At 32.9% G+C, this 23,442-nt stretch overlaps 5 protein-coding genes across 6 annotated transcripts; 2 read left to right on the top strand and 3 right to left on the bottom strand.

Annotated features, from left to right (window-relative positions):
* Positions 1–63: 63 nt before the first annotated feature.
* On the bottom strand, positions 64–3,468 carry LOC107405469 (protein ABIL2). Its single transcript, XM_016012526.4, has 10 exons — positions 3,071–3,468; positions 2,598–2,720; positions 2,295–2,377; positions 2,015–2,165; positions 1,520–1,619; positions 1,314–1,388; positions 1,165–1,195; positions 992–1,068; positions 747–847; positions 64–618 (listed from the first exon to the last, which is right to left on the bottom strand). The coding sequence occupies exons 2-10, from the start codon at positions 2,700–2,702 to the stop codon at positions 472–474; spliced, it is 870 nt and encodes a 289-aa protein (XP_015868012.3). The 5' UTR covers positions 2,703–2,720; positions 3,071–3,468; the 3' UTR covers positions 64–471.
* An 818-nt stretch (positions 3,469–4,286) lies between these two features.
* Positions 4,287–7,901, bottom strand: LOC107429793 (26S proteasome non-ATPase regulatory subunit 8 homolog A). Its single transcript, XM_016040542.3, has 6 exons — positions 7,708–7,901; positions 6,785–6,863; positions 6,379–6,481; positions 5,978–6,241; positions 5,141–5,252; positions 4,287–4,630 (listed from the first exon to the last, which is right to left on the bottom strand). Exons 1-6 carry the CDS (start codon positions 7,810–7,812, stop codon positions 4,490–4,492), a joined length of 804 nt encoding a protein of 267 aa, XP_015896028.3. The 5' UTR covers positions 7,813–7,901; the 3' UTR covers positions 4,287–4,489.
* A 933-nt stretch (positions 7,902–8,834) lies between these two features.
* On the top strand, positions 8,835–11,301 carry LOC107405472 (small ribosomal subunit protein bS6c). Its single transcript, XM_016012531.4, has 2 exons — positions 8,835–9,349; positions 10,888–11,301. The coding sequence occupies exons 1-2, from the start codon at positions 8,924–8,926 to the stop codon at positions 11,125–11,127; spliced, it is 666 nt and encodes a 221-aa protein (XP_015868017.1). The 5' UTR covers positions 8,835–8,923; the 3' UTR covers positions 11,128–11,301.
* Positions 11,302–14,604: 3,303 nt separating this feature from the next.
* Positions 14,605–17,355, top strand: LOC107407519 (probable E3 ubiquitin-protein ligase RHA4A). 2 transcript variants are annotated; one of them, XM_016014807.4, is made up of 3 exons: positions 14,605–15,180; positions 15,390–15,466; positions 16,564–17,355. In XM_016014807.4, the coding sequence occupies exons 1-3, from the start codon at positions 14,956–14,958 to the stop codon at positions 17,015–17,017; spliced, it is 756 nt and encodes a 251-aa protein (XP_015870293.1). In that variant the 5' UTR covers positions 14,605–14,955; the 3' UTR covers positions 17,018–17,355. The 2 variants fall into 2 exon arrangements, with proteins under 2 accessions (XP_015870293.1, XP_015870292.1); XM_016014806.4 differs by having other exon boundaries at positions 14,609–15,180; positions 15,381–15,466.
* Positions 17,356–17,504: 149 nt separating this feature from the next.
* On the bottom strand, positions 17,505–21,323 carry LOC107407276 (cellulose synthase-like protein G2). The gene is made up of 6 exons (XM_016014537.4): positions 21,316–21,323; positions 20,532–21,192; positions 19,361–19,648; positions 18,793–19,236; positions 18,346–18,693; positions 17,505–18,237 (listed from the first exon to the last, which is right to left on the bottom strand). Exons 1-6 carry the CDS (start codon positions 21,321–21,323, stop codon positions 17,686–17,688), a joined length of 2,301 nt encoding a protein of 766 aa, XP_015870023.3. The 3' UTR covers positions 17,505–17,685.
* Positions 21,324–23,442: the final 2,119 nt, after the last annotated feature.

The raw sequence follows: 23,442 nt of genomic DNA, 5'->3' as shown, positions 1-23,442 counted from the left end.
ATATCAGTCGGTTAAATAGATATCTATGAGATACCGAGTGGGTAAAAACTTAATACTAACATGCACCATCAAATTCTCATCTTTCTTCATTTGATAAACACCCATGAATAACAACTTTTCCATTTATACGAAACATCATTATCACTTTAAGATTTATAAAGTTCACAATCACTGAAACGTTTGATAAATAATTCACTCCAAAGCAAATAGAAAATGTTACTCAAACTCTTACAAGAAGGGAAGCTCCAAGAACGGGTTTAACTGTATGGTACAAACATTCTCCTTTCATTTACTTATTTTTTATGGCAATCTTTCTATTCATTTCTCTCTCTCTCTCTCTCTCTCCTTCGAGTAAGAAAGAAATTACCCACCAAGTTTATATTTTGTGAACCTAAAATTATGGGAAGCAGTGATGCAAACATGACCACCTTCTGCTTAGTCCTCTTTTCAGTTCTCATCTGTTTATTGGCGTTAGATGACATCCTTTCTTGACTTGCGCATGCTGAGCAAGGCCTTAAACAACCGTTTGTCTTTGCTATAATGTTGTTCACTTTCTTTTTCTCTGTCTCTTTCACCAGGAATAGACACTGAAACCGATCTCCGTGGACCTGGTGGATACTGCAAATATAACAGAAATATATGATCTTGAAGTCAGAAAAAAATGCAAACAACATGTACTAGTATTTAGACTAGTTATGTCACAGTCTGACTATTTCATTCAACATGCCTCTTCTTGTCTATCTTACCCTCTGTTTAGAAGTAGAGAAGTTTATGGTACTTGATCTCTGAATAATATGAGAACCAGAACGCATGAATGGAAACTGTTGAGGTGAGAGCACACGCCTCTCTAACAGGACAAAAAGAAAAATCGAAATGAAAAAAAGTTAAAAGAACATAATATTCAATAAATCACCATCAAAACACATCAGGGTGAGAGATAAACAAGTGATTTCTATATGAGAATTAATCATTTAAATGTTTTTTTCCAGACCTTGTCTTGATCCAGTTCTTGAAAACTGAAAGTTTCCGAGTGAAGATTGTGGAGAGTATGATGCAGGATGTTCTTCACTGAATCATAATTTTAAATAAGAGAATGACATTGATGAAGTTTAGGGACATAATAAGTTTATCATAGTGAAGGGAAAATGTTGTTTCAAAGCGTACCTGACTATTGTTGGAGAGGTCTCCCTTGTTCCTATATGGAAAAATATTCATATAATAGAGATAAAGTCATTCCACTACCTTTTTTTGTTTTTTTTTTTGGTAATTGAAATTAGAATGAATGATGAATATTAAGTGATGAAATATGATACCATTAATAAATTGGCTCAACTCCTCTTCAACACTGTGATATATAGACTGGCCAACAACATCCATGGTTGCTCCAGCTGAAGGAAAAATGAGAGAAACCAGGTCGAGTAAATCATATATACGTATATATGTATGTAAATATTTTCTTCTCCATTTGGCTTAAGAATCAAGTTATAAATGCAAATGAAAAGGAAGAGAATATATTTGCCTGGAAAGATGTAACGCTTATGGTGCTTGGAGAAACTTAGCGCTAAAGATTGTTCGAAAAGGCCTCCACCAGCAATGAATTCTTTGCATGTCCGAAGTCTCTAAAGATTTCCAGAAATTAGAAAACATTGTTAAAAGAGAAACAATGATCAAAGAAACAAATGCAAGTTTATAGATTTTTTTTCAATACTACTCGGAAGAAGTTTATGTGAAGTAAATTGTAATACCAAAAGCATTAACAAGAATGGGGTTAGCACTTAGCATAACTCTGATGATCAAAAACCAGGCTTTAATTCATTCTAAGTTACAAATAATCCCGAAACATTAAGCGGATAGGAAGTAGGCGTAACTATGTGTTATGAAGGGAGACAACAGACAGATAGCTAGCACCTACTGGAATCAACTTAAAAGGGTAATCTTTTCACATCATGCACTTTGGTGTGAATGGTAGTTTTAGAGTAGTGGAAATAATATGGAAGTGAATTTGAAGCACTACCTGTTCAATGCAACATAACCTAAGCTCCACTCCTGAAACTTCACCAATTTTTTCATCCAAACAATCATTGACCTTATATGCTATAGAACCCAAGTGATCTACTGTATTGATTAAGGCTTTGATGGTATAATCCTTCACGGTGGTCACCACCCTACACAGATTGATAAAAATGTTGCAAATAATTAGAATCAATATCTGAAGCTTTTGTCTCCCAAATATGATAATTTCTGTTCTAAGAACAAGGAAAGAATCAACTATGAAAAAGGAAAAGCTCACTCACATACTTCTATTTTCTTCTTTTCTGTAGGATAATTCAAAGTACTCTGCTGCTGAATGCAACTGTTTTCTCAGATTCTTCAATTCCTAAATTCCCAAATGCCTTCAGAAAGTATACATATTCATAGTTTCATAAATAGTTCTCAATTATACACCAAAAAAAAAAAAAATTCATTTTTTCCTTGATCATAATTCTTCAATCTTAATTGGTTTTTACTTTGATTTTTTTTTAAATTTTTATGAACACCGTTTTGCATAAAATGAATTATAAAAAAAACAAGGTGATTTATAATCATAGATAACAAACATTCAAACTCTCTGAAAATAGAATGCTCTGCTGCATGAAGAGTTCATCCTGGTGGGAAGCTTCTTGTGGGGCAGAAACTGAACAGCCAGAAGTCACACTCTCCATGAAAGAGAACTCTGTTGACTGTTGCAATAATTTATAGTAGAAACAGAAAAAAAGAAAAAAGAAAAAAAATAATATTAACCATTAGAATGTTCAAATGATAATTACTCCCCATATTCATAAAGTCTCCGAGGAGAGTTTAAAACCAGAAAAATGGTATTCAATGAACAAATATACAAGTAGTTTTGTCAAACTGTTAACTCTGAGTCTAAGCTTAGTTAAGACTGTGGAAATGAAAGACAACAATAAACATTCAAACAAACACAAGGATTGCTTCTCCTTTCTAAACAAACAGAAAAATGGACGTCTGCTGTATCATGCTAAACAAATTCAATAGAGAACCGGCTATAAGAATAGTGATGAGAGTATACAACTGGGTTTTCGTTGTTCCTAGTCTGGAAACTGCAATCCGAGGCTTTTTCCACTCAAACTAGCTTGACTGCTTCTTTGTTCTTAGAAAGAACATATTATAGAGAACTTGTAAAACTTATAGAGAACTTGTAATACTTCATGACTCGAATAACAGGTCTTTTCTGACATTCAATTAGAGAGAGAGAGAGAGAGAGAGAGAGAGAAGTAGAGAGAGAATGCTTAATGAAGTATTAAAAAAGTAATAACGATCAATAATTCATCAAAAAAAAGTAATAACAATCAATAAAAGGGCCAAGTGAGACATATTATTATTTTTGCTAAGCAACTTAATGTTTGATTTTTTCTTTTTCTTTTTTTTGCAGTTGGAAAGAGCCTAATAATAAGAACATAATACAAGTCAGCCAAGTGTTGGCATTGGACGGGTTTGATTATTTCCAAAAAAGGTGGGACCCTTGAGTAGATGGGAAGAAAAACTGGTCTTGAATTCTTATTTACATCATCATCATTCACCTAGTTATGGAGGGTTTTAGCTACTTTGCCTGCAGAAATTTAACAGCGTAATATATACAGAGCATGCAAAAAGTGCTCCATCAAACGTATTTACTTCAATCTATATACGAGCCAACAACTTTAACCCTTTTCATATAATGAGCTTTCACTGATTTCTTAATTGTAAAAATTTATAATCCAACTGCAAAAATAAATCAGTATAATGAATTCCAACTTTTCTTAGCTTGGTTGTGTTGCTTAAATTCTCAATTTTGGCCTCTCATATGACTGAGTTGAAAAAGGATGGTTCTTTCTTTGAACAACTTCCAAGTATAAAAGACATGGCTTTTTACATATATTTTGATGATGCTGTGAGAACAGAAGGGCAATGTTGGCATAGAGAAAGAAGACAATGTCACCAATTAATTAAATTTGGAATTCATGGTTGTTGTGGGCTCGCATCAATATCAGATGGTTGAATCATATGATTTATGATATAAAAAGATGGTTGGATCACGTATGATTTATGATAAAAATGATAAAGAGTGATTAAAGCGTCTCAGCTGCCATCATTTGACCTACTCTTAACATGGTTTATATCTTTCTTCAGCCTTCTTGCTTGGTTGAGGTCTAATTAATATGTAAATTGTGCAAATTGAAGATTGACTATTGGGACTTGGAAAAATACATATAATTAATTTGGGAATTGCCCTATTGACTATTCAATTCCAATCAACCTCAGAAATTCATTTCCACTAATATTTGTCAAACGTCCATGTTGATGAATGTAAATGCCAGAATAACCAGGCTCGAAAAATGTCACAGATATAACAAAATCAAAATACAAAGTAATTTCTTAAGTAGGAGATAAATTCTAAAGTAGCACAAATTGTTTTGGAGTTTTTTTTTTAATCTCAAGCACATATCAGTTACACAATCCGCTCCAACTCTCTTGCATAACTAAGAGTCTGGTTGATGAGTTGCAGGGAAGGAATCTCTTTGCAAGGTGCAGATTCTTTTGCCTTCTGGAAATAAACAGAACCATCCTTTATCTCCCACTCAGGATGCTCCTGCATTAACAGAACAGATTCTCAGATTGTTAAAATATATATATATATATATGTATATATGTATATGAAAAAAAAATAAAAAAATCAAATCAAATCAAATCAACAGAAAAGGGCCTGCATTAGAATACTGGTAAGCTGGGGATCTTCAAGCTATCTCATATAAGGGCAATATATAATAAGACTGGCAAACAATTGCTTAACACAAGAAAACAAAGAGTGTTCATGCATTTGTAGTAGAGCCCTCTTGGATATTCCAGGTCAAAGCCCAAGCCATTCAACAACGTTTAAATGAACTCCAAAGCAGCTTCTGCATTTATAATGCCTATGCCTTTTCCACTTTCCAATTAAGGAATTTCAATGGGTACCATAGAATAATTGCTAAAGATGTTCTACAGCTCATAGGAAGTTCATTCAAACAAAAGATACTCCAAAGTTGGTCAACACTTAAATAATGGTTTCTTTTACGAAGGAAAAATAAAAGGAAAAGGAAAAACGTTCAAAACTGTTCACCTCTTCAATATAATTCAGCAGTTCTTTGTCAGAAGTGAACAGCAACATTTGCCGTGCATTGCTAATTGAAAGATAATCATATGCCTTCTCACTACATCCAGCTATTTCATCTCTAAAAGTGACAACATAAACCAACCAATAAGAATAACATGATAAAAGCATGTTCCAAAAGTACAAGCAAACATAAAAACTAAACTAATGAGGATTAGTATTCAAATGCACCAACCAATGGTTAGCAAGAATCAGTGATTATACACCACGACCACATGCAATTGCTGTTCTTGCAAAAAGAAATATGCTAATAGACAGTCCAAGTCCATTTTCCAGGCTTCCAACAACTTATGAGTCAAACTATAAATTGTAACTCCTAACTTGTATTAAAAGGGTATTTCTTATTATCTGATATTTTCTTAGGGAAAAAAAAATGGAACCATTATTTATGTTAATAAATGTTGATACTAGGAAACATAACAACGTAAAACAAATGAGAAACATATGCTTAATAACACACTGAAAATGGAGGTAGTAAATTATACAAGAAGCATGGTGCTGAATGCAATATCTAATAAACCAAAACTTAGTTAAACTGCTGGATCACCCAGTGATGAGCATTTATTTTAAAACTCTTTTCCTCTCATTTGCTGTTGCTTTTCATTTTATTTCTTCTCTACATTACACTTTTGTTGACATTAAACTAATGAAGCCACACTACTCCCAATCACGAACCCTAATCCCTAAAAGAAGATAGGAAAGCACATAGAAAAAAAGTCTCAAGATATAAATGAGTTCATTCAATCATCAAAATTCTTACCACTCTCAGCAAAGTCATAAACATACCTTACTGTCTTTGCAAGGAGATCCATAAAATAAACATAAGTCTCATGTGGCACTGTCTGTCTAGCACTTAACACACGGTTGTAAGCCCCCTCCATGAAGGATTGCTCCAACTCCACGGCATGCTTAATGCAAGGATTTTCCAAAGCAGTGGATGAAAGCAGTTCCAGTTCAGTATGAAACTCAGCAATTCTGTTCTGCACAAGCAGTCTCAACAAGTTGAGACCTAAGATTGGGTACTCTTGAGGTGATTGCGGAAGCCGATTACTGCACCACAACAAAACAAATGAAATTAACAAACATAGGCTTTGCTCTTGTTGCTTCAGTCAGATACCCGACTCAGTTTTCCCATAATAAAAAGGGATTCTAAATGCATAAGTTAGCTGAAACCTAGAATAGCTTACCGAGCATCTGTGTAATAAGGCTTCAACTGAAAGAAATCCCTCTCAAAAGCATCTTGATCCTCAACCTTCACACTGAGGACGACAGCATGCTCATATATGTCTCCTAACAGTTCACAAATGCAAAATTGGACATTAAAAAACCACTAAGGTAATGAAAGCAATAACATCTACTAGAAAATATCAGAGAGAGGAATTTCATATAATTATTGCCTTTTATTATGGTGGCGTTCCCATAAAATATGGCAAATCAAATGGTATATGCATTAAATATTGGGGAAGCACACTTTGAAAATTGAAGAACAGGGATTACAAGTATGGCCGAAGAACCAAAATAATGCAAAATAAAAAAAATAAAAAATAAAAAAATGCTAAAAGAATGAGCCACCGACTGAGTAAAGAAAGTTACTTGCTAGGGTTAATTCATGAACTGCGTTAGGAGTATCTTCAAACAATGGTGGCAGGCTCCTGAATCCTGTCAGCAAGACCTGCAAAATATAAGCCAAGATGAACATAAAGTATCCACTTAAATACTCAAAAATGCAAGAAAAATTGGCTTCAAATCATGTCAAAGTACCACTACCACACCATAAAACAAATTGCTAGAGCTGGAAAACCTTCTTTTGCTTCGCTTATCAAATAAATAAACAAAGAAGCAAACATACACTCAAATAAACGTATTTATATTATTCAATATCCAACCTTTCATTTATTTCATCTTTGTTATCTTTAATATGCTTCCAACCCACTAAGCAATGAGATAATAAATCAAAAGAACAGCCAGATACTAATGTTCAATCTGATTAATGCTAAATTGCAAAACGCGCAACGAAGTCCTAATTACATGAAAAATCTCAATCTTGCTTCCAAAGTCTTCGTATCAATATATAGAATTCCAATACAAGCCCCCCACCTCAGCATTCCCCAATTTATCACTTAGAGAAACCATGAACGCCAAAAAGAACTGATATTTATCAAAACATCACACAAAAAGTAAGGGGAAAAAACCATATCTCGGACATTGCCCAATTTAGCTTCTGTAAGTCTAACTACCCAAACTCATTCATGCAATAATACAACGCTATTTGGGCACTAATTCAGAAGTCCCATTACATTGTCGCACTATATAAAATCACTCATTCATAGGAGGAAAAAAAGAAAAAAAATCAAAACTTGATTCAAATTCAAGTGTTAGGCCACTATACACACTTTTTTTAATTTCCCATAAAAAATTACCAATAACCCAAAAAAATAGATGAATATTGGAGAACATAGAATAGCAAAAAGGCAAATATTAATTAAAAAAAAAAATTAGGGCTACGGAATCGGTACCTTCAGCTGGGAAAGAAAATTTTCACAGGTGTTGAAATCTTTACGAATAAACGCAGCTTTGAAGCGCTCGAACAGTTGGGAAACTTCTGTTAACTTGGGATCCATGGTTGCCTCTTCTCGTCTTCTTTGAGCTCTGTGTGTTTCGTTGTTGATTTTGCTAATTCCTTTTTCTTTTCTTTTTTTTTAATGCTTTCAGTCGCTCTTTGCTTGCTCTTTAAGAAGGAAAGAATTGATACCGGGTTAGATCCAACCCGTTGATAGACAAATCCAAATCCGAATCCGAATCCAAATCAAAAGATTTTTCCTTTTTTTTGGTTATATATATATATATATATATACTTTTTCATTGTTTTTAGTTTCCTTAAGCTAAAAAAATAGTTTGATTTATTATTAGTTACTATTTATTAGATATTTCAGTCAAAAAAATAATTGATATTATACATTTGTATATTTTTTTTGGATCTTTATATTTATATTTATATTAATGAGAAGATTACTATTTTAATTTGTAAGAGCAAAGGAATCCTTTACCGCTTGTTTGCCACGTGTATTAAAGTTTTGTATTGTATTATTTTATTCAATACAGTATTTGATCATTTTCGTAAATAAAAATATTTATTTTATTTTATTTTTAATACTTTTATGTAACATTTAATTTGCTATAAAAAGTTTAATTTATTATTTTTTACTATTTAATGGATATTTATATTAATAGGAGAATTTGGATTTTTTTTTTTTTTTTTTTTTTTTTGGTAATTGATGAGGTTCGAATCCGAGCTGTGATATTAGTGCTTCTAACGTTAGGACTACCACACGATTTCAAATTTTGGATTTTATGTTGTAACTCTAAAAAAGTAAAAAAATAAAAAATTTGAAAGTAACTCATAAAAAATGATGATTAATTTCTCATAATTTTGATGAAAATTACAATATAAATTATATTGCTCTAGCTTTCTTTAGAGGATCCAAAGAGAGTGAAAAATATTTCTACCAAAAAAAAAAGAGGGAGAAAAATATAAAATAAATAAAATAAAGTTTTCTTAAGCAAAAATAAATATGCACAATATAATAAAAGAAAACAAAAAAAGCTTTCTTTCGTTATTTCGTGGAGTAATTTCTAACGTACGCCGTGGTGCGCAAAACCCTCGCCTTATCTAAAAGCTATTTTCACTTGCTGAAGAACGCAAAATTTTTTTGCCAAACTGTTGCTCCAACAATGGCCTCTTCTTCCTCACTCTCTGCCACTCGCACCTCTCTTCCTTCTTCCTCCTCCTCATCATCCTCCAAATTCCCATTTTGCCCCAAATCGTTTTCCCAATTTACATCTCCCCAACCCATTATATCTTTCACCCACAGCCTTAGACCTTTTCCTTCTAAATCAAAACCTCTGTTTGGCCTAACAAGAACCCACAAAGGCCTAGCCGTCAATGCCCAGACACTGGACTTCTCGGGCTCATTCTTCGAGGGTGGTTTCGGGTCGGAGGACGACCCGCCATCTCCGCCCGGGCCGGGCCTGATTGCCGTGGATGACAAAGAGGAGCCTCAATGCCCACCTGGGCTCAGACAGTACGAAACAATGGCGGTTCTGAGGCCAGACATGTCCGAAGATGAGCGTCTTGCACTTACCCAGAAGTACGAAGAGGTAAAAGTTCGAATCTTTTTTACCTTTCCTTTTGATTTTTTGGGTTGTGTTTGGTTGCTGTGAAAATATTTAAAGGGAAATAAGGGAATGCTTTTTTTTAGTGAGAGATTTTTGAATATGATGCAGTGACGACTGAATAAAAACATTGAGCTTTGATTTCGATTTTTATGTTAATAATTAAAGAAACTGAAGTAGAAAAGGAGCTAAATTTATGCATGGCCTGCAAGGGAGAACATGATCCTAAAGCAACAAAAAAACACAAACTTTTGTCTCTATGGAGTTTAGATGGGGACTCCATCTTTAAGATGGTCCAATTTAATTTGTAGTGTTTGGCTGGAAACAAACTTTTAAGGAGGAGTTAGATGATGTCAAATTATTCGCATCTTTCTGTGAGAATTATAAACGAAAATGGGAATTTTTTTATTTTTATTTTTTTTTGTGTGTGTGTGTGTAATGGTAATCGTTTTCTAAACCAATTTTGGCGTTAATGATAAACATATCTATTCTCGATAGATATGTTGCTGTTTTCACCCAAAAAAAAATATATATATATCCTATTGATTGATCCATAGTGCGTGATGAGCAAGCTTTACAATGCAATAGGAAACACAATCCGATCCGCTAAAAGTTTGTACATATATTTGGTTAATCATGGGTTGGTGCTTCACATGAGTGAAGAATAATCATTTATTCCATCCTGTATTTAATATTTTGACATTCCATGAAACTATTTGTCTTAGCGTCATCTGTGTGCTCTGGTATAGTGCTGTCCTTATTTGAAAACTTGGTACTTTTGGTGTTGTAAGTAACAGGAAAAATTACCGGTTATAATTCTGACATCCAAAACAAGTTTGAGTTAGGTCAAAGTGCCTTGTGAACCCAGTCGAATTACATTTGTGTCCACATGTCAACCAAAATGTCCCTTGTGGTTAAACAGATTATGGATTTACAAGTTGTTTCTGTTTCAGCAATAGTATATCCATTTGACCATTTAGTTGACCCATAATCCATTAACTAGGCTGTGAACTTGTTGGTTGTCTTCTTTCAATGAAGAAGAAGAGGCTGTAGACCTGGTTAGAAACCTTTTCTCTGTTTTTCTTTCGATAACCAAGTTAGAATTATCAAAAAGGAACTTTCTGTTAGGGATTTACAAGTTGTTTCTGTTTCAGCAATAATATGGCCATTTGACCATTTGGTTGACCCATAATCCATAACTTGGAAGAACTAGGCTGTGAACTTGTTGTCTTCTTTCAATGAAGAAGAGGAGGTTGTACACCTGGTTAAAAACATTTTCTCTGTTTTCTTTCAATAACCATGTAAGAATTTATCAAAAAGGAACTTTCTGTTAGACCATTAAATAACCAGCTGTTTTTCTAAACTATAACAAAACTTCGATGTTTAAGTAGCCAAGCAATTTGCATTCATGCATGGTATATTGTTCATTAATATTCAGTAAAGCATCTTGAAGCAATGAGAGATGGGGCTTTACACACTACCCATTAGAAGAATGTATTTGCTAAATGGTCCTCATTTTGCAGTTGCTTGTTGCTGGAGGAGGCATGTATGTTGAGGTATTCAACAGAGGGGTCATTCCACTAGCCTATAGCATCAGGAAGAGAAACAAAGCTGGAGAGACTAATACTTACTTGGATGGTATCTATCTTCTCTTCACCTACTTTACAAAACCTGAGTCCATTGAAGTTCTTGACCAGACACTGAAAACAGATGATGATGTCATCCGATCAACGAGTTTCAAAATAAGGAAGAGGAAGTATTAGTTTTGGTTTTATTTCATTTTTTCTAGTTCTCGAAGGAAGACATATATTGCAAAGATAAGTTACATGTACCATGTAATATTATATGTACTGGATCTGACTTCTTTCCCTATTCAATTTGTTTTTGTAAACATAGTTGGTTTAATGAGAAAAGAAGGACAATTTCAGTTGCTAAAAGCAGTGTACCAAAATTCATCAGCCTGTTTCCAATTTGTTCTTTAGTTTATAGAAATGCATATTCAGCAGAAAATTCAACATAAATTGTTGGAGCATCATGTCTACTAAAGCACAACGAAATGAATAATAAAAGTGATTAAAATAAGTAATCTGTAAGTTACAATCACACGCACAACACACAAACTCCATTTGTTCTATAGTTTATGGAAATGCATATTCAGCAGAAAATTCAACATAAATTGTTGGAGCATCATGTTTACAAGCACAATGAAATGAATAATAAAAGTGATTCATTTACCCAAAAAAAAAAAAAAAGAATAATAAAAGTGATTCAAAAAGTAATCTGTCAGTTACACACACATACACACACATATGGAAGTTGAATCTGATCACACACACACACACATATATGGAAGTTGAATCAGATGATTTGCTGACAAAATCAAGCAGTAATAATGTCATTAAGCTAACAAAGTTAAGTTTACTTTTGTCTATAATGTTGAGGGAGGTTTATATCAATCTGATGACGTTGCTCAAATCTGTCCTTTCTGAAAAAGAATTCAAACCGAATGGTATTTTCTATATCTCTGTGTTTCTAACATGTCTTACACAAGTTAGTCATCATCCACTGTAACAAAGATCCTACTTTCTTAATTCCAGCAACAATATTAAAGTCTGCTGTACAAAGATGCATAGAGATGCAGTCATATACCGTTGGAAAAAAAATAAATAAATAATTCATGCCTTGAGATTCAAAATCAATTCTTCTTGGAGAGCACTTTTATCAAAATAATTAGGCATTTATATTATAGTTAAATAATACGAGCCTATGGAGTCAGCTTTTGCCCATGTAAGCTGCAAAAAATTCTAAAGCTTTCACAGCCGCCAGTTGATAGTGATGGAACTCTTTTTCACTTGTCAATTTCAAACTTCACTCAGCTGCTAAGGATAAAAGAGATAAAAATGAGAGCACTTCGCTTAGTAAAAAGCAAATCTGTGATATAAAAGTAAGCACATTTTTTTTTTTTTTTTGGTTTTTTTAGGCTAGAGAATACGATTTGAGTGTAGATTGAGATCTGATTTCATGCCCACTACGTGAGATGATGAAGCTTTCGTCATGGTCCACCAACAACGGCAAAAAAATCTCATCTACTCAAGTGTGGGACACCTAAACATCAAAAACTGTACAAAAGAAAAAAAAACATAAAAAAAAGATGAAAAAGGAGGTCCCATTTGCACTTGGTAAGAACATAAAATAAGTGTGAAAATAAATTAAAAAAACAGAGCAGAAAAAGTGAGGAACCTTGCCAGTTGGTCTCAGATATTCATTCCTGTAGACTAAGATCATTGTTTGCTATGCTTAACTTAAGTGGCCATATCAAAAAAAATCCATAGTCCGTATAATGAAACGCAATAAAGATTGCTCTGCACTTTACCACTATGTCTCTATGAAATTTGATCAAATTAATCTCTTCATATAAATCAAAAGGCTAATATCTGCAACTGCAAAAACAAATTTTGAGAAGCTATATATATATATATATATTTACATATTAACTGGTAAAAAAAAAATTGTAAAAATGATATCTCTAAAAAATCTGTAAGCATATAAAATAGATGGAAATTATCAGCAGTAAGATCCGTTTAGTCTATCATTCTTTTGGTCTATTGTTTAAGCTTTGGATTTAATCAAGTAAAAAATATAACACACAGGGTCTCTCTCAGAATAAGTACCAGGTGACCATACTTTTTTAGTGATGCTTTAATGTCGATCTCTTGTTTAAGCAAGGATGAAAAGTACAAAGCACCAACATTGGTTGAAGTTAATGCACGAAAGAAAGGTATTCTTCCTTTTCCTTTTTTTAGTGACGGTTTACAAATTTCCCTTCCATTTCCAAAAAGAACAAATTCTCTCACTAAATCTAAAAATTTAATGACCACTCAAATATTGTTTGACCCTTATAATATATATTTTGAGAGATCGTTTCGATCTCCTTAACCACTTTGTTAAGCTTATAAGATGTCACATCATCATTTCTCACCATAAATTTAACGACATTACATTGATAATATAAATCATTTAATTGTATAATCATTTTCACATTAAAATATATTAATTTCAATAAAATCCAAATGCATTAATTTCGTGCAAGTTTGTTCTTTTTAGAGATTGCTATCAAAACACTTTTTTTTTTAATAAAATAATGCATGTAATTATGCATTTAAACTTCATTCAAATTGAAATATTTAGATGTGATAATTTTTATATAAAAATTATAGATATAATCACTAAATGGGTGTGTACTCTGTACAACTTATCCTCCCAAAAATGTATTCTGGTGTTGATTTGACAAATGTTGGGTAACATCTATGGCAAACAAACTCAAATCTGCATTATCCGTTTATATATATATATGCATGCCTAACCATGCAGGTGGGCTCAGCACTATAAGTTAGAATTGTGTCAATTATAGAAGTTGAAGTGGAGAAAGAAAGACATATAGTAGGGTCTTGATTAGAGGTTTGTTAGGTCATTGACCTGCCAACCATGGATAAGATCCAACAGCTAATTAAAACAGAAAATCTAGGCCTAAAGCAAAGAGCTAACAACAGCCAAAACATAAAAAAAGAAAAAAAAGAAAAAGAAAAAGCAAAAAAAACAAAACACAAAAATAAAAAAGAAGCTATCTACCTTGTTTTGAGAGTGAAGCATTTCCACACTAGATCTCTAGGAGAAAATAATGAATCAAAGTTGCTGAGCTAACCATCCACCAGAACAATTACTAATTACTTCTTATAATCCAAGTAATTAATTTTGAGATTCACAAAAAAAAAAAAAAGAAAAAGAAAAAAGTAATTACTTTTGAGTTTTAGAAATCTGATTTTAGAAATTAAAAGACTTTATGATAATTTTTGGGCCCTCATGCTTTGCTGAATAAGAGATAAATGGGCCTTAGTGCTAGGTCTTGGTGCCCATAGTTTAGTGGAGAGGCATGGGCTTGTCCCATCATTGAAAAGGAAGGAAAGAAGGAATATATACCATCATGTTAATTTGATCTGAAAAAAACTTGTTGCTGGTTCCTATTTTATTAAGAAAGTTTACACTAGTAATCTGTCTTTTTCTCCAATCTAAAAGCAATCATTAAGTACCTCAGCTTTCCTCCCTCCAGGCCACAATGGAAAAAAAACATAATAATAATAAAACAAAATAAAAAACCAAAAGAATAAAAAATACCAGCTTTTTAATCAGATGGCATTAGTTCTTCTAAGTAACAAAGATATAAGTTTAAGGATCATATCTATGACCCCCCACCCTCCTAATAAATAAGATATCTCTCTCAGAGCAACAAACCCACAAATAGTTTTCAAGAAAAAAATAAATAAATATAAAAAAAACCCACCATTAGTTGTCTCCATAAATACACTCAACAAAGCCTTTCTATCTCTCATGTATCTATATGATCTCTCTCTACTTGGGCAAATTATGATCTTATAGGTTTCTCTTTAGCTAGAAACTAATCCCATCACCATTTTTCTCTCCCCAATTAAAAAAAAAAAAGAAAAAAAAGAAAAAAGAAAGAGAAAAATTCTATATCTTCAGCTAAACAAGCATATATACTAATTCTCACCAGCTTTTGAAAAAGCTAGCTCTAGATGGGCCTTCCTCAATCTTCAACCTCTCCTCATCTTTACTCTCAAGCACTCCAACTTAAACTATACCAGGCCTTCATTTTCTCAATTCCTATCCTTTTTTCCATCATTCTCTTCCTGTTGTTTTACTTGTTCTATCTCAAGAGGAGGGCTTCAACTCTTTCAACCTCTCCATCCATACTTGCAAGAAGATCTGATATTCATCAAGATGCACCCTATGTTTCTTCTGTAAGAACTCTATCTTCTCTCTCTCTGTAATTATTTGAAACATACAAAACATGCATGCTTGGACTCAAACTACAATGAGAACCAAGAAGATCCATAATTATATGTTTGTTCATCTTCAGACAATAGATTCTTAATTTCAGAGTTTAATTATTTTATGAATCCAATATATATCTTTTTTACATCTAATTCCAAAGCAATAGCCTTGTCAGGTGGGTTTGAAGGGGGAGCTGAAAGATAAGCTACCAATAGTTTTGTTTGATGAAGAATTAAGGAAGAGGGATTCACAGTAAGGCTTTTGCTTTCTATATCTTTCATTTTCAAATTTAATTGGTTTTCTGATCATAATGAACCCAAAATAGACATGTTATTAGAATTTGGTCTTTATTTTGGAGACATTACTGTGGTCCATAATGAGTCATACCCTACAACATGTGCATAAAATAGTGTAATATCATATCCTTTGAATTGCAAAAGGTCAGTGCAATTTAGGATGGGTGATTGAGATTGACCCCTGAAAGAAAAAAGGGGGTTAAAATAGCTAGGGGCATCTTTGAAAACCCTTATATGCCGGTATAGAGTTATATTCTTTTTTTCCTTTGGGTAGAAAAGATAAAGAGTTATCTTCTTGCAACCAATACTCATGGCCTAAAAGAAAACTTGATAGCACTTATCTTCTCTTCACATGCCCAGAATATCTAATAACATCCACTATTTTTAAAAAGGAAAAAGAAAAAAAAAATAAAAAAATAAAAAAAGACTTTTTAGAATATCAAAAAGGAAGTAAATATAAGGGATTGGAGGTGAGAACTTTGGCAAAGTTTTACATGGAATAAAAAATGGTTTTCTAAACAAGTCCTAATTAAGAGTTTACAGTACACGTGGGTCTGACACTACATTTAGTTGACATAAAATATTGCACTGTTTAGCAAATAGAGTCCAATTGAATTGGATTGCCAAAAGAACATTGTTATTCATAACCATTAATGTTAAATCACATCAATAGTATGGATAACAATTCTATTCTTTAAAGATAAACTGTATAGTAAAATGCATTTAACTATTGTTAATGCGGGAACAACCTAGTAACTTGTTTTCTCAGAAATTTAGTGGTTTATTTTCTTAAACAATAATCCCGAGTACAAACCTCACTCCCCCAATATAAAAACAAATGCCTTTAACTATTCAAGATTGTCCAAAAGAGATAAGTAAAGTGGATAAGGGGAACATAAGTCAAGGCCTGCTATGTGCATACGGGGTTGATGTCCCATTCAAGTTCTATGACAAAAGCACTTGAAAGAAACTGTGCTTTTGATCCTACCCTTTGATGAATTAGTCCACTTTTCTGGGTCTTTTTAGCTAAATCCATACTAATATCTTTAACAGATGCTGTGTGTGCTTGGGAGACTTCGAAATCAAAGAGGAGTTACTTCAGATCCCATCTTGCAAACACGTGTTTCACATTGATTGCATTCACCATTGGCTGCAATCCAACACAAGCTGTCCACTATGTAGATGCTCAGTCATCCCTACCGCCACGAAACTCGCCAATCCTGTACCGCCACCTAGCGAATCCGAGCCTAGGCCTGAACCAATCATCCAGCCAAACGTTGCCGTTTCTAACCAGAGTCAACAGGTTGTACCACAGGAACAGCAGCAGCAGGTTACTTCCCCTTCAAGTATGGAAGGAATATCACCATCAAGTCCCATGAGAAGCACAATTCCAAGGGACTGTGGTAGCTCATCCTGGTTTTCATCTATCTGTAGGGGGAATAATGAGATGGGGAATTATCCAGAACAAGAATCAGTTATCATCCACATCCAAACACATAATTCCTGAGGCAAAAAATAAAAAAATCATGATTTCTTCATTTTCAAGTTCAAATAACAAGGCAGGCATGCATAAGATGGATCCTATATATGCCTGTTGGCAAACCCATTCTTCAGCCATGTAGGCTTCTGTTTTTGTTTCCCCGGTGAGTTGTCCAATAGTACTGGAGCAGTTTTGTAGATCACTTATGATCAGGAAGTAATATGATCTCTATATCAGATAAAAAATAGTTTGTTATTTTGGAAATCTTAACCAACTAATTTGTCTTTAATCTTCGAGAAAGTCTTTATATACAATTTTTGTACAAGTAAGATAATGCAACAAGACAACATATTGTCATTTATTTATTTTGTAGATTTCATATGCTTTAAAGTTCTCATTATGTGTGGCGATTGGTTGTGGAATGTACATGACACATAATAATTTGGCGTACCAAAGCAAAAGTGATGAAATTGCTAAATCACACATTAATGTTATACTAGAATTTCTTTGCAGTACTTGAGAATACAATTGTATAGAAAATTATTAAAGTAGGAGGTGGAAGAAACTGCAGCAGCACTAATGCTACCTTAAAGTAGCATTTTTTTTTCCCATAACACAACTTGGCTTATTGGAGGTGAGCTCAGAATCATTTATATACTTTGAATAATTTAAAGAGCAAATTAAAGCTCCTCAACTTAATTCCTCAGAATAAAACCAGATGCTTTATAAACAATCCATGTAAGAAAAGCTGCAAGCACTGTAGTTTTGCTAGGAAGCTTTCCTTTGTCGCTCCTAAGGAAGACAGAGTCATAAATTGGCCAAAAATTCAGTGCAAAATATCCTGCAATAAACATCTGCACAAACAGTTCCTCCATTAATTTGCTTCCTCTGATGATCTGTACAATCCCCACAAAGAATGATACCAGATTGAGTATTGCAGCCATTGTTAATGGCACAAAAATGGGTGATGGGACTCCAAACTCAAAGATTCCTTGTTCATATCTTTTGCTTTGTTCATCTTCAACAACTTTGCTAGTCACATTGAATCCTTGGGTGGAAATTCCAAAGCATTTGAGAAAATATTCGACCAATCCAAACAAGTAGGATGACAGTCCCCTTATCATCCACATCCTCTGATCATTCCACCAATTTTGTACTGTTCCTTCTTCTAAAACATAGATAATCAAATTATGTCCATATGCTCCTAGTCCAAGAAACATGTACAATAAAAACCATGTTTCTGAGACCTGCAAAATATATCATTCAATCAACCCTTCAACAAAAATGATTATATTGAATAAGAAGTTTTATTATCTATAAAGTAACACTTAATTGTGTAGATGAATGATACATACCTTGGGGAAGATTGGGAATCCTTTTATAAGAGCTAGTTGGGGGAGGAAAGCATAAATGGTGATTGGAATGGACCATGTGGGCCAAAAAGCTATATTCGAATAAGCAAGGCCCATGCGTAGGCCCAATGATCGTATTCCGAAAGTTATTGGACTATATTTTGAGAAACCCACCTCAAGGAGCCCAATGGACCATCGTTTAGTTTGGTTTAAGATATCAACGAGGTTGATAGGCGCATCACCCAAAAATGCTGGTCTTTCAGGATCACAGAATATGGATGTCCATCCTCCACAGTGCAACCTAAAGCTTGTGTAGTAGTCCTCCACTAGGGATCCATATCTAAAGCCAATCTGCATATTTTGGAATAAATTCGATTTGTTCAAATCAAATGTATGATTATAAACAGAAATAAAAAATTATAAATAAAAATAAAGTAAAATGAAGCTAACCTTAGAGCCCCAGTAGGTGTGCTTCTCATAAGTGCAAGATGATACACGATCAGCCAGTGCCAAAACTTCTTGTGACTTAATAGGCCTTTTCACAATGTTATATGGTTCAAGCTCAGCGATTTCTGGTGGCTGAAAAGACAATGGACTACCAAAAAGAGCACGCCGATGGAAAAAGCAACCAGTGCCATTAAAATTACTACCGGCAAGTCCATCAAATCCCTTAGGATCAAGTCGGAATATATATTTGTATTCAGAAGCATATATATCATTCTTGTTAATCCCATGAAATCGTTGAGGAAATTGAACAAATCCCAAATTGGGTATAGCTTGATGGCCTAAAAAGTAACATAGTTGGCGCAAAGGTGTTTTGGGATCATTTGAATACATATCACAATCCAAGACTAGGAATATGGGCGCATTGGTCATGGTAGCTGAAACTCTAATCTAAAGAATCTCACAATATAACAAACAAAATTCTCTCATTAAAATTAGACTTAAAAATAATGATTAAATGAAAATTAAAAAAAAAAAAAAAAACCATGTAAATGGGTTATAATAAGGAGCTTACTAAGACATTAAGAGCACCAGCCTTAAAATTGTGAGGTGAAGTGGTGGACTTTTGCCTAGACACATAAATAAGGTTGGGCAAAAAATGACCGGTGATGTCTTTGTCTTGAGTATTTTGCAAGATAACTTCAATAACTGAGGGGTGTTGAGAGCGTGTAAATCCTTCACTCCAGTACTTCTTGAACGCCTCAACTTCTGTTCCCCCGTTGATGTGCTCTAACTCTGCTTGCCCAACTTTCCCTCTCTCTACCACTTTCTCTACCCTGTCTTTCATGCTATCGTACATAATCTGAAACCCAAATTCATTTGGTTGTAAATGATATTCCAATTATTATATGTACATATACATACATATGTTACGGTAAAAACAAGATATATGCGGATCTTTAATATGTACGACAGTTTTTAAAAGAATCGTCATCAATGTATTAATGTTGTAAATGGTATTTCAATTATTATATATATATATATATATATTTGTTATAAATTGTTATGAGAACATTAATTACAAAAAAAGGGCTCTTATTCCCCAAAATAGGTTGGTTGCTAAAAAGTCTAATTCCCGCGAGAAAAAAATGCATACGTATTGTTTCCGGTGGAGACCTTTTATACCAAAGCTTATTTGGTATACCAAAAAAACTAGGTCGCTAAATTTTATTTTTGTTTATTATCGTGACCTGAAAAATACAGCGATACTGTGAACAAATGCAGTTCCAAGCAGCATTCAATGATTGGAAAAGTCCAAAACCAAGTTTAATTAATTCCCCAGCATCTTTATACAAACAAGAATACGTATTATTTATTCAAACAAAAAAAACAAAAAAAAAAAAAATAAGTACCAATATATGTGTGGGTCAATAGTCTTTGATTATAATTTATCTTTTCTTTTTATTTATTTTTGGTTCCAGTCAATAGAAACAATATTATTGGGGTCAAACTTTTCTCCCTTGATAGATAAAATATAATAACACAATTATTTGTTTAAATATATGTTGATTAATTCTATACCTATAAGCAATATATCTTCATTATCATAAATGAAAGTGGGAAATAAAATGTCATAATTTATTAATTATGCACGTGGAAAAATAGTGAAAATAAAACTAATTCGAAAAGGAAAAATGAAAAAACTAAAAGCAGAAGAAGGACAGATTTTGAGTTGTTATAATTACCTTGATCTTCTGAGATTCGGATTTTAAGCTGGAAGAGTAATGATTAGCAGCAAAATAAGCTTCAGGGCTCCGCTCTACAACATTGTTCTTCCTGCAAAAAGGCAACCAGTGGCTGGCAAACTTTGCAGCCTCCATCAAAGCGAAAAGGGTTAGAGCCGAGCCTCCGTCGTCGGAAACATACACCGAAAGCTTCTCCGTCGGATAATCATAAGCCATCACCGATATCGCAGTATTCACGACGCTCATAGCTGGCTCCTTTTGTGGATCCGCCGTGCATATGAACACGTCCAGTGCCGGAAACTCGGATTCCTTCGCAACTTTCTTGATGTTTTCCGGGAATTCATTCCTGTAAACCAGACGCATACGGAAAGTCTGTGTCATGGCCCACATGGAAGCAAGAACAAGGTCGGAGATAAGCAAGCAGAGAGAGATGAAGAAGGACGATGACAAGGTGGTGGAGTGGAGGAGCGTGAGTGCATGGTGATAGAGCAAGGCCATTATGGCCGCCGCGTAAATAGCGGCATAAACACCGTTCACGGCGGTCCGACGGGAGATATGAACCGTGTGAAGAGTTGGAGCATGGCTGGCCCTGGCCTCCATTTTTATTTTTTTTCCTTGTGCTGTGAGCTTTGCTAGAGCTGCACCACAAGGAGAGATGGTACTTATATAATAATGTGAAATCTAATTAAAGACATATATATATATTTTTTTTGTTTTTGTTTATGTTGTTTATAGGGATAATTGTATAAACTTTACTTATATTTTAAAATTTTTGCACACTTACCCTTCCATTTCCTTTGTTTTGCAGAAAATTCCCTATAGTTTGACTTTTTTTTTTTTTTCATAATTACTCTTGCATTTTCGTTTTTAACAGAAATTTCCTTTTGAATTTTACATTATTTACTATTTTCTCATTCTTTAGCATAATTATAAAAATAAACGAAAATTGATGGGTTGGACAAGAAAATAATTAAAGCGATATATATGTATTTTCAACTTTAATTAAAGAGTAAAAATTATCGACTCAAAAATTTAATTTGTAAATATTATCATTATAAAACCTAATTATTTTATTTTAGTCCATCAATAAGATGGTGAATTTTGTTACTTCAATTTAGATTATGTTTTTTCTCATAAAAATTTTAATCCGATTTTATATTTTATTCCAAAAAAAAAATGAAGAAATTGTAATGAAAAGTGAAATTTAAAAGGAAGTTGATATGCTAGAGTAAATAAGTAAAATATTTCAAACTTAAGGAAGTTTCTACAAAAGATTAAAACAGAAAGGTAAGTGTGCAAAAGTGTGTCCGATCAATAATATATAATTCAGTAATTTTATTAGATTCAATAATCTAATTCCATGTATAAATTGCATATGATTAAATGGGTACACATTTAATATCAAAGACATGTATGTGTTTTATAGCAAATTTCATATAAAAAGCATACATTGATCATGTGATGGTGATATTCTAAGCAAATTTATCTTTTTAGTAATAATTCTAAGCAAATGTAGTTGGTTTGGTTGATTGAATTTGAATGGATGTTTTTTCGTCTATATGCATATGACAGGGCACATGCGCATAAACTAAACAACATTATCAAGATGGTGAATCTATATATATAGTTTAATTCATATATTCGGGTGCTAGACAGACGAAAAAAAAAAAAATCATGTGTCAGTATAAAAAATTTAACCCAAGTTTTATTTAATATTTTAATATATAGTTGAGAAACAAAGCAAAAAAGATCAATACTTATATATCAACTAGTAATTAAATGTATTTAAATCAATTTTCACTTTTTAAAATGAAAAACCTATATATAAAGGATATGGATCCTCTCCTAAAAATCTAACAGTGTACTCTCATTTTAAAACCATTAATAATTAACACATTTATTTTATTGGTAATAATAATGTAAATAATGTTTTTCTTATTATTAATGTACATAAAAGGAAAATATTAATTATTAATCTCCAAGTGGCAGTATATTTGTAAGCATCTCCACGAAAAGAATCTTTTGTAGTTCGTGAAATATATATATATATATATATATATATACACATATATATATCAATAACGACCAAAATTTGGTAAGCTCTTAGAAACTAAATAATGAAACACACCTCAAAATTAACAAATACAATTTTTTTCCTTTTTTTAAATGACAGGGATATGATGCTGCACATGACACTGAACCATTGGCCATGTGCACCAACTTATATTCCACCAGCCGCAGATTGAACATAAAAATTTTACCCATTCTGGGATCAAACAAAACCTTCGCTATTCACCAAAAAAATACAAAACAAAACCTTCACTTAATTAAATGCCTAAATGTAGCTGAAAGATAAGCTGCCTATAGTTTTTATTTGATGAGGATTTAAAAAAGAAGGATATTCAAGTAAGCATTTGTTTTTCTATCTTTTATTTTCAAATTTAATTATTATTATTATTATTTTTTTTTTTTATCATATTGATCCAAAATTATAGATGATAATATAGTCTGGTCTTTAATTTGGAGACATTATTGTGTTCCATAATGAGTGCATACCCTACAACATGTGCACAAAATAAAATAGTATAATATCAAATCCTTTTAAGTGAAAAAGGCAAGTGCAATTAAGGATGGGTTCAAGATTGACCACTAAAGACAAGGTTACAATAGGGGAATCTTTGAAAACCCTATATACGATTAGACCATATATAATTAAACAGTACTACAGTTGTACACATAAAGATGATGTTCTTCTAATTGCTAGTATAAGAGTCTTAAAAAAAACACTTACCTAATAAAGAGCGATGAAATTTCTAAATCACACCAATTATTTGTTTAAATATTATATCAGAATTTCATTGCAGTAATTAACAATATAACTGTATTCCCTGAAAAGATAAAATCTCATAGG

This window comes from Ziziphus jujuba, chromosome 6 (assembly GCF_031755915.1).
Source record: "Ziziphus jujuba cultivar Dongzao chromosome 6, ASM3175591v1".
In the NCBI taxonomy this organism is placed as follows: Eukaryota; Viridiplantae; Streptophyta; class Magnoliopsida; order Rosales; family Rhamnaceae; genus Ziziphus; species Ziziphus jujuba.
The sequence above is the reverse complement of the archived record's forward strand: the minus strand, read 5'-3'. Positions and strand labels throughout refer to the sequence as shown.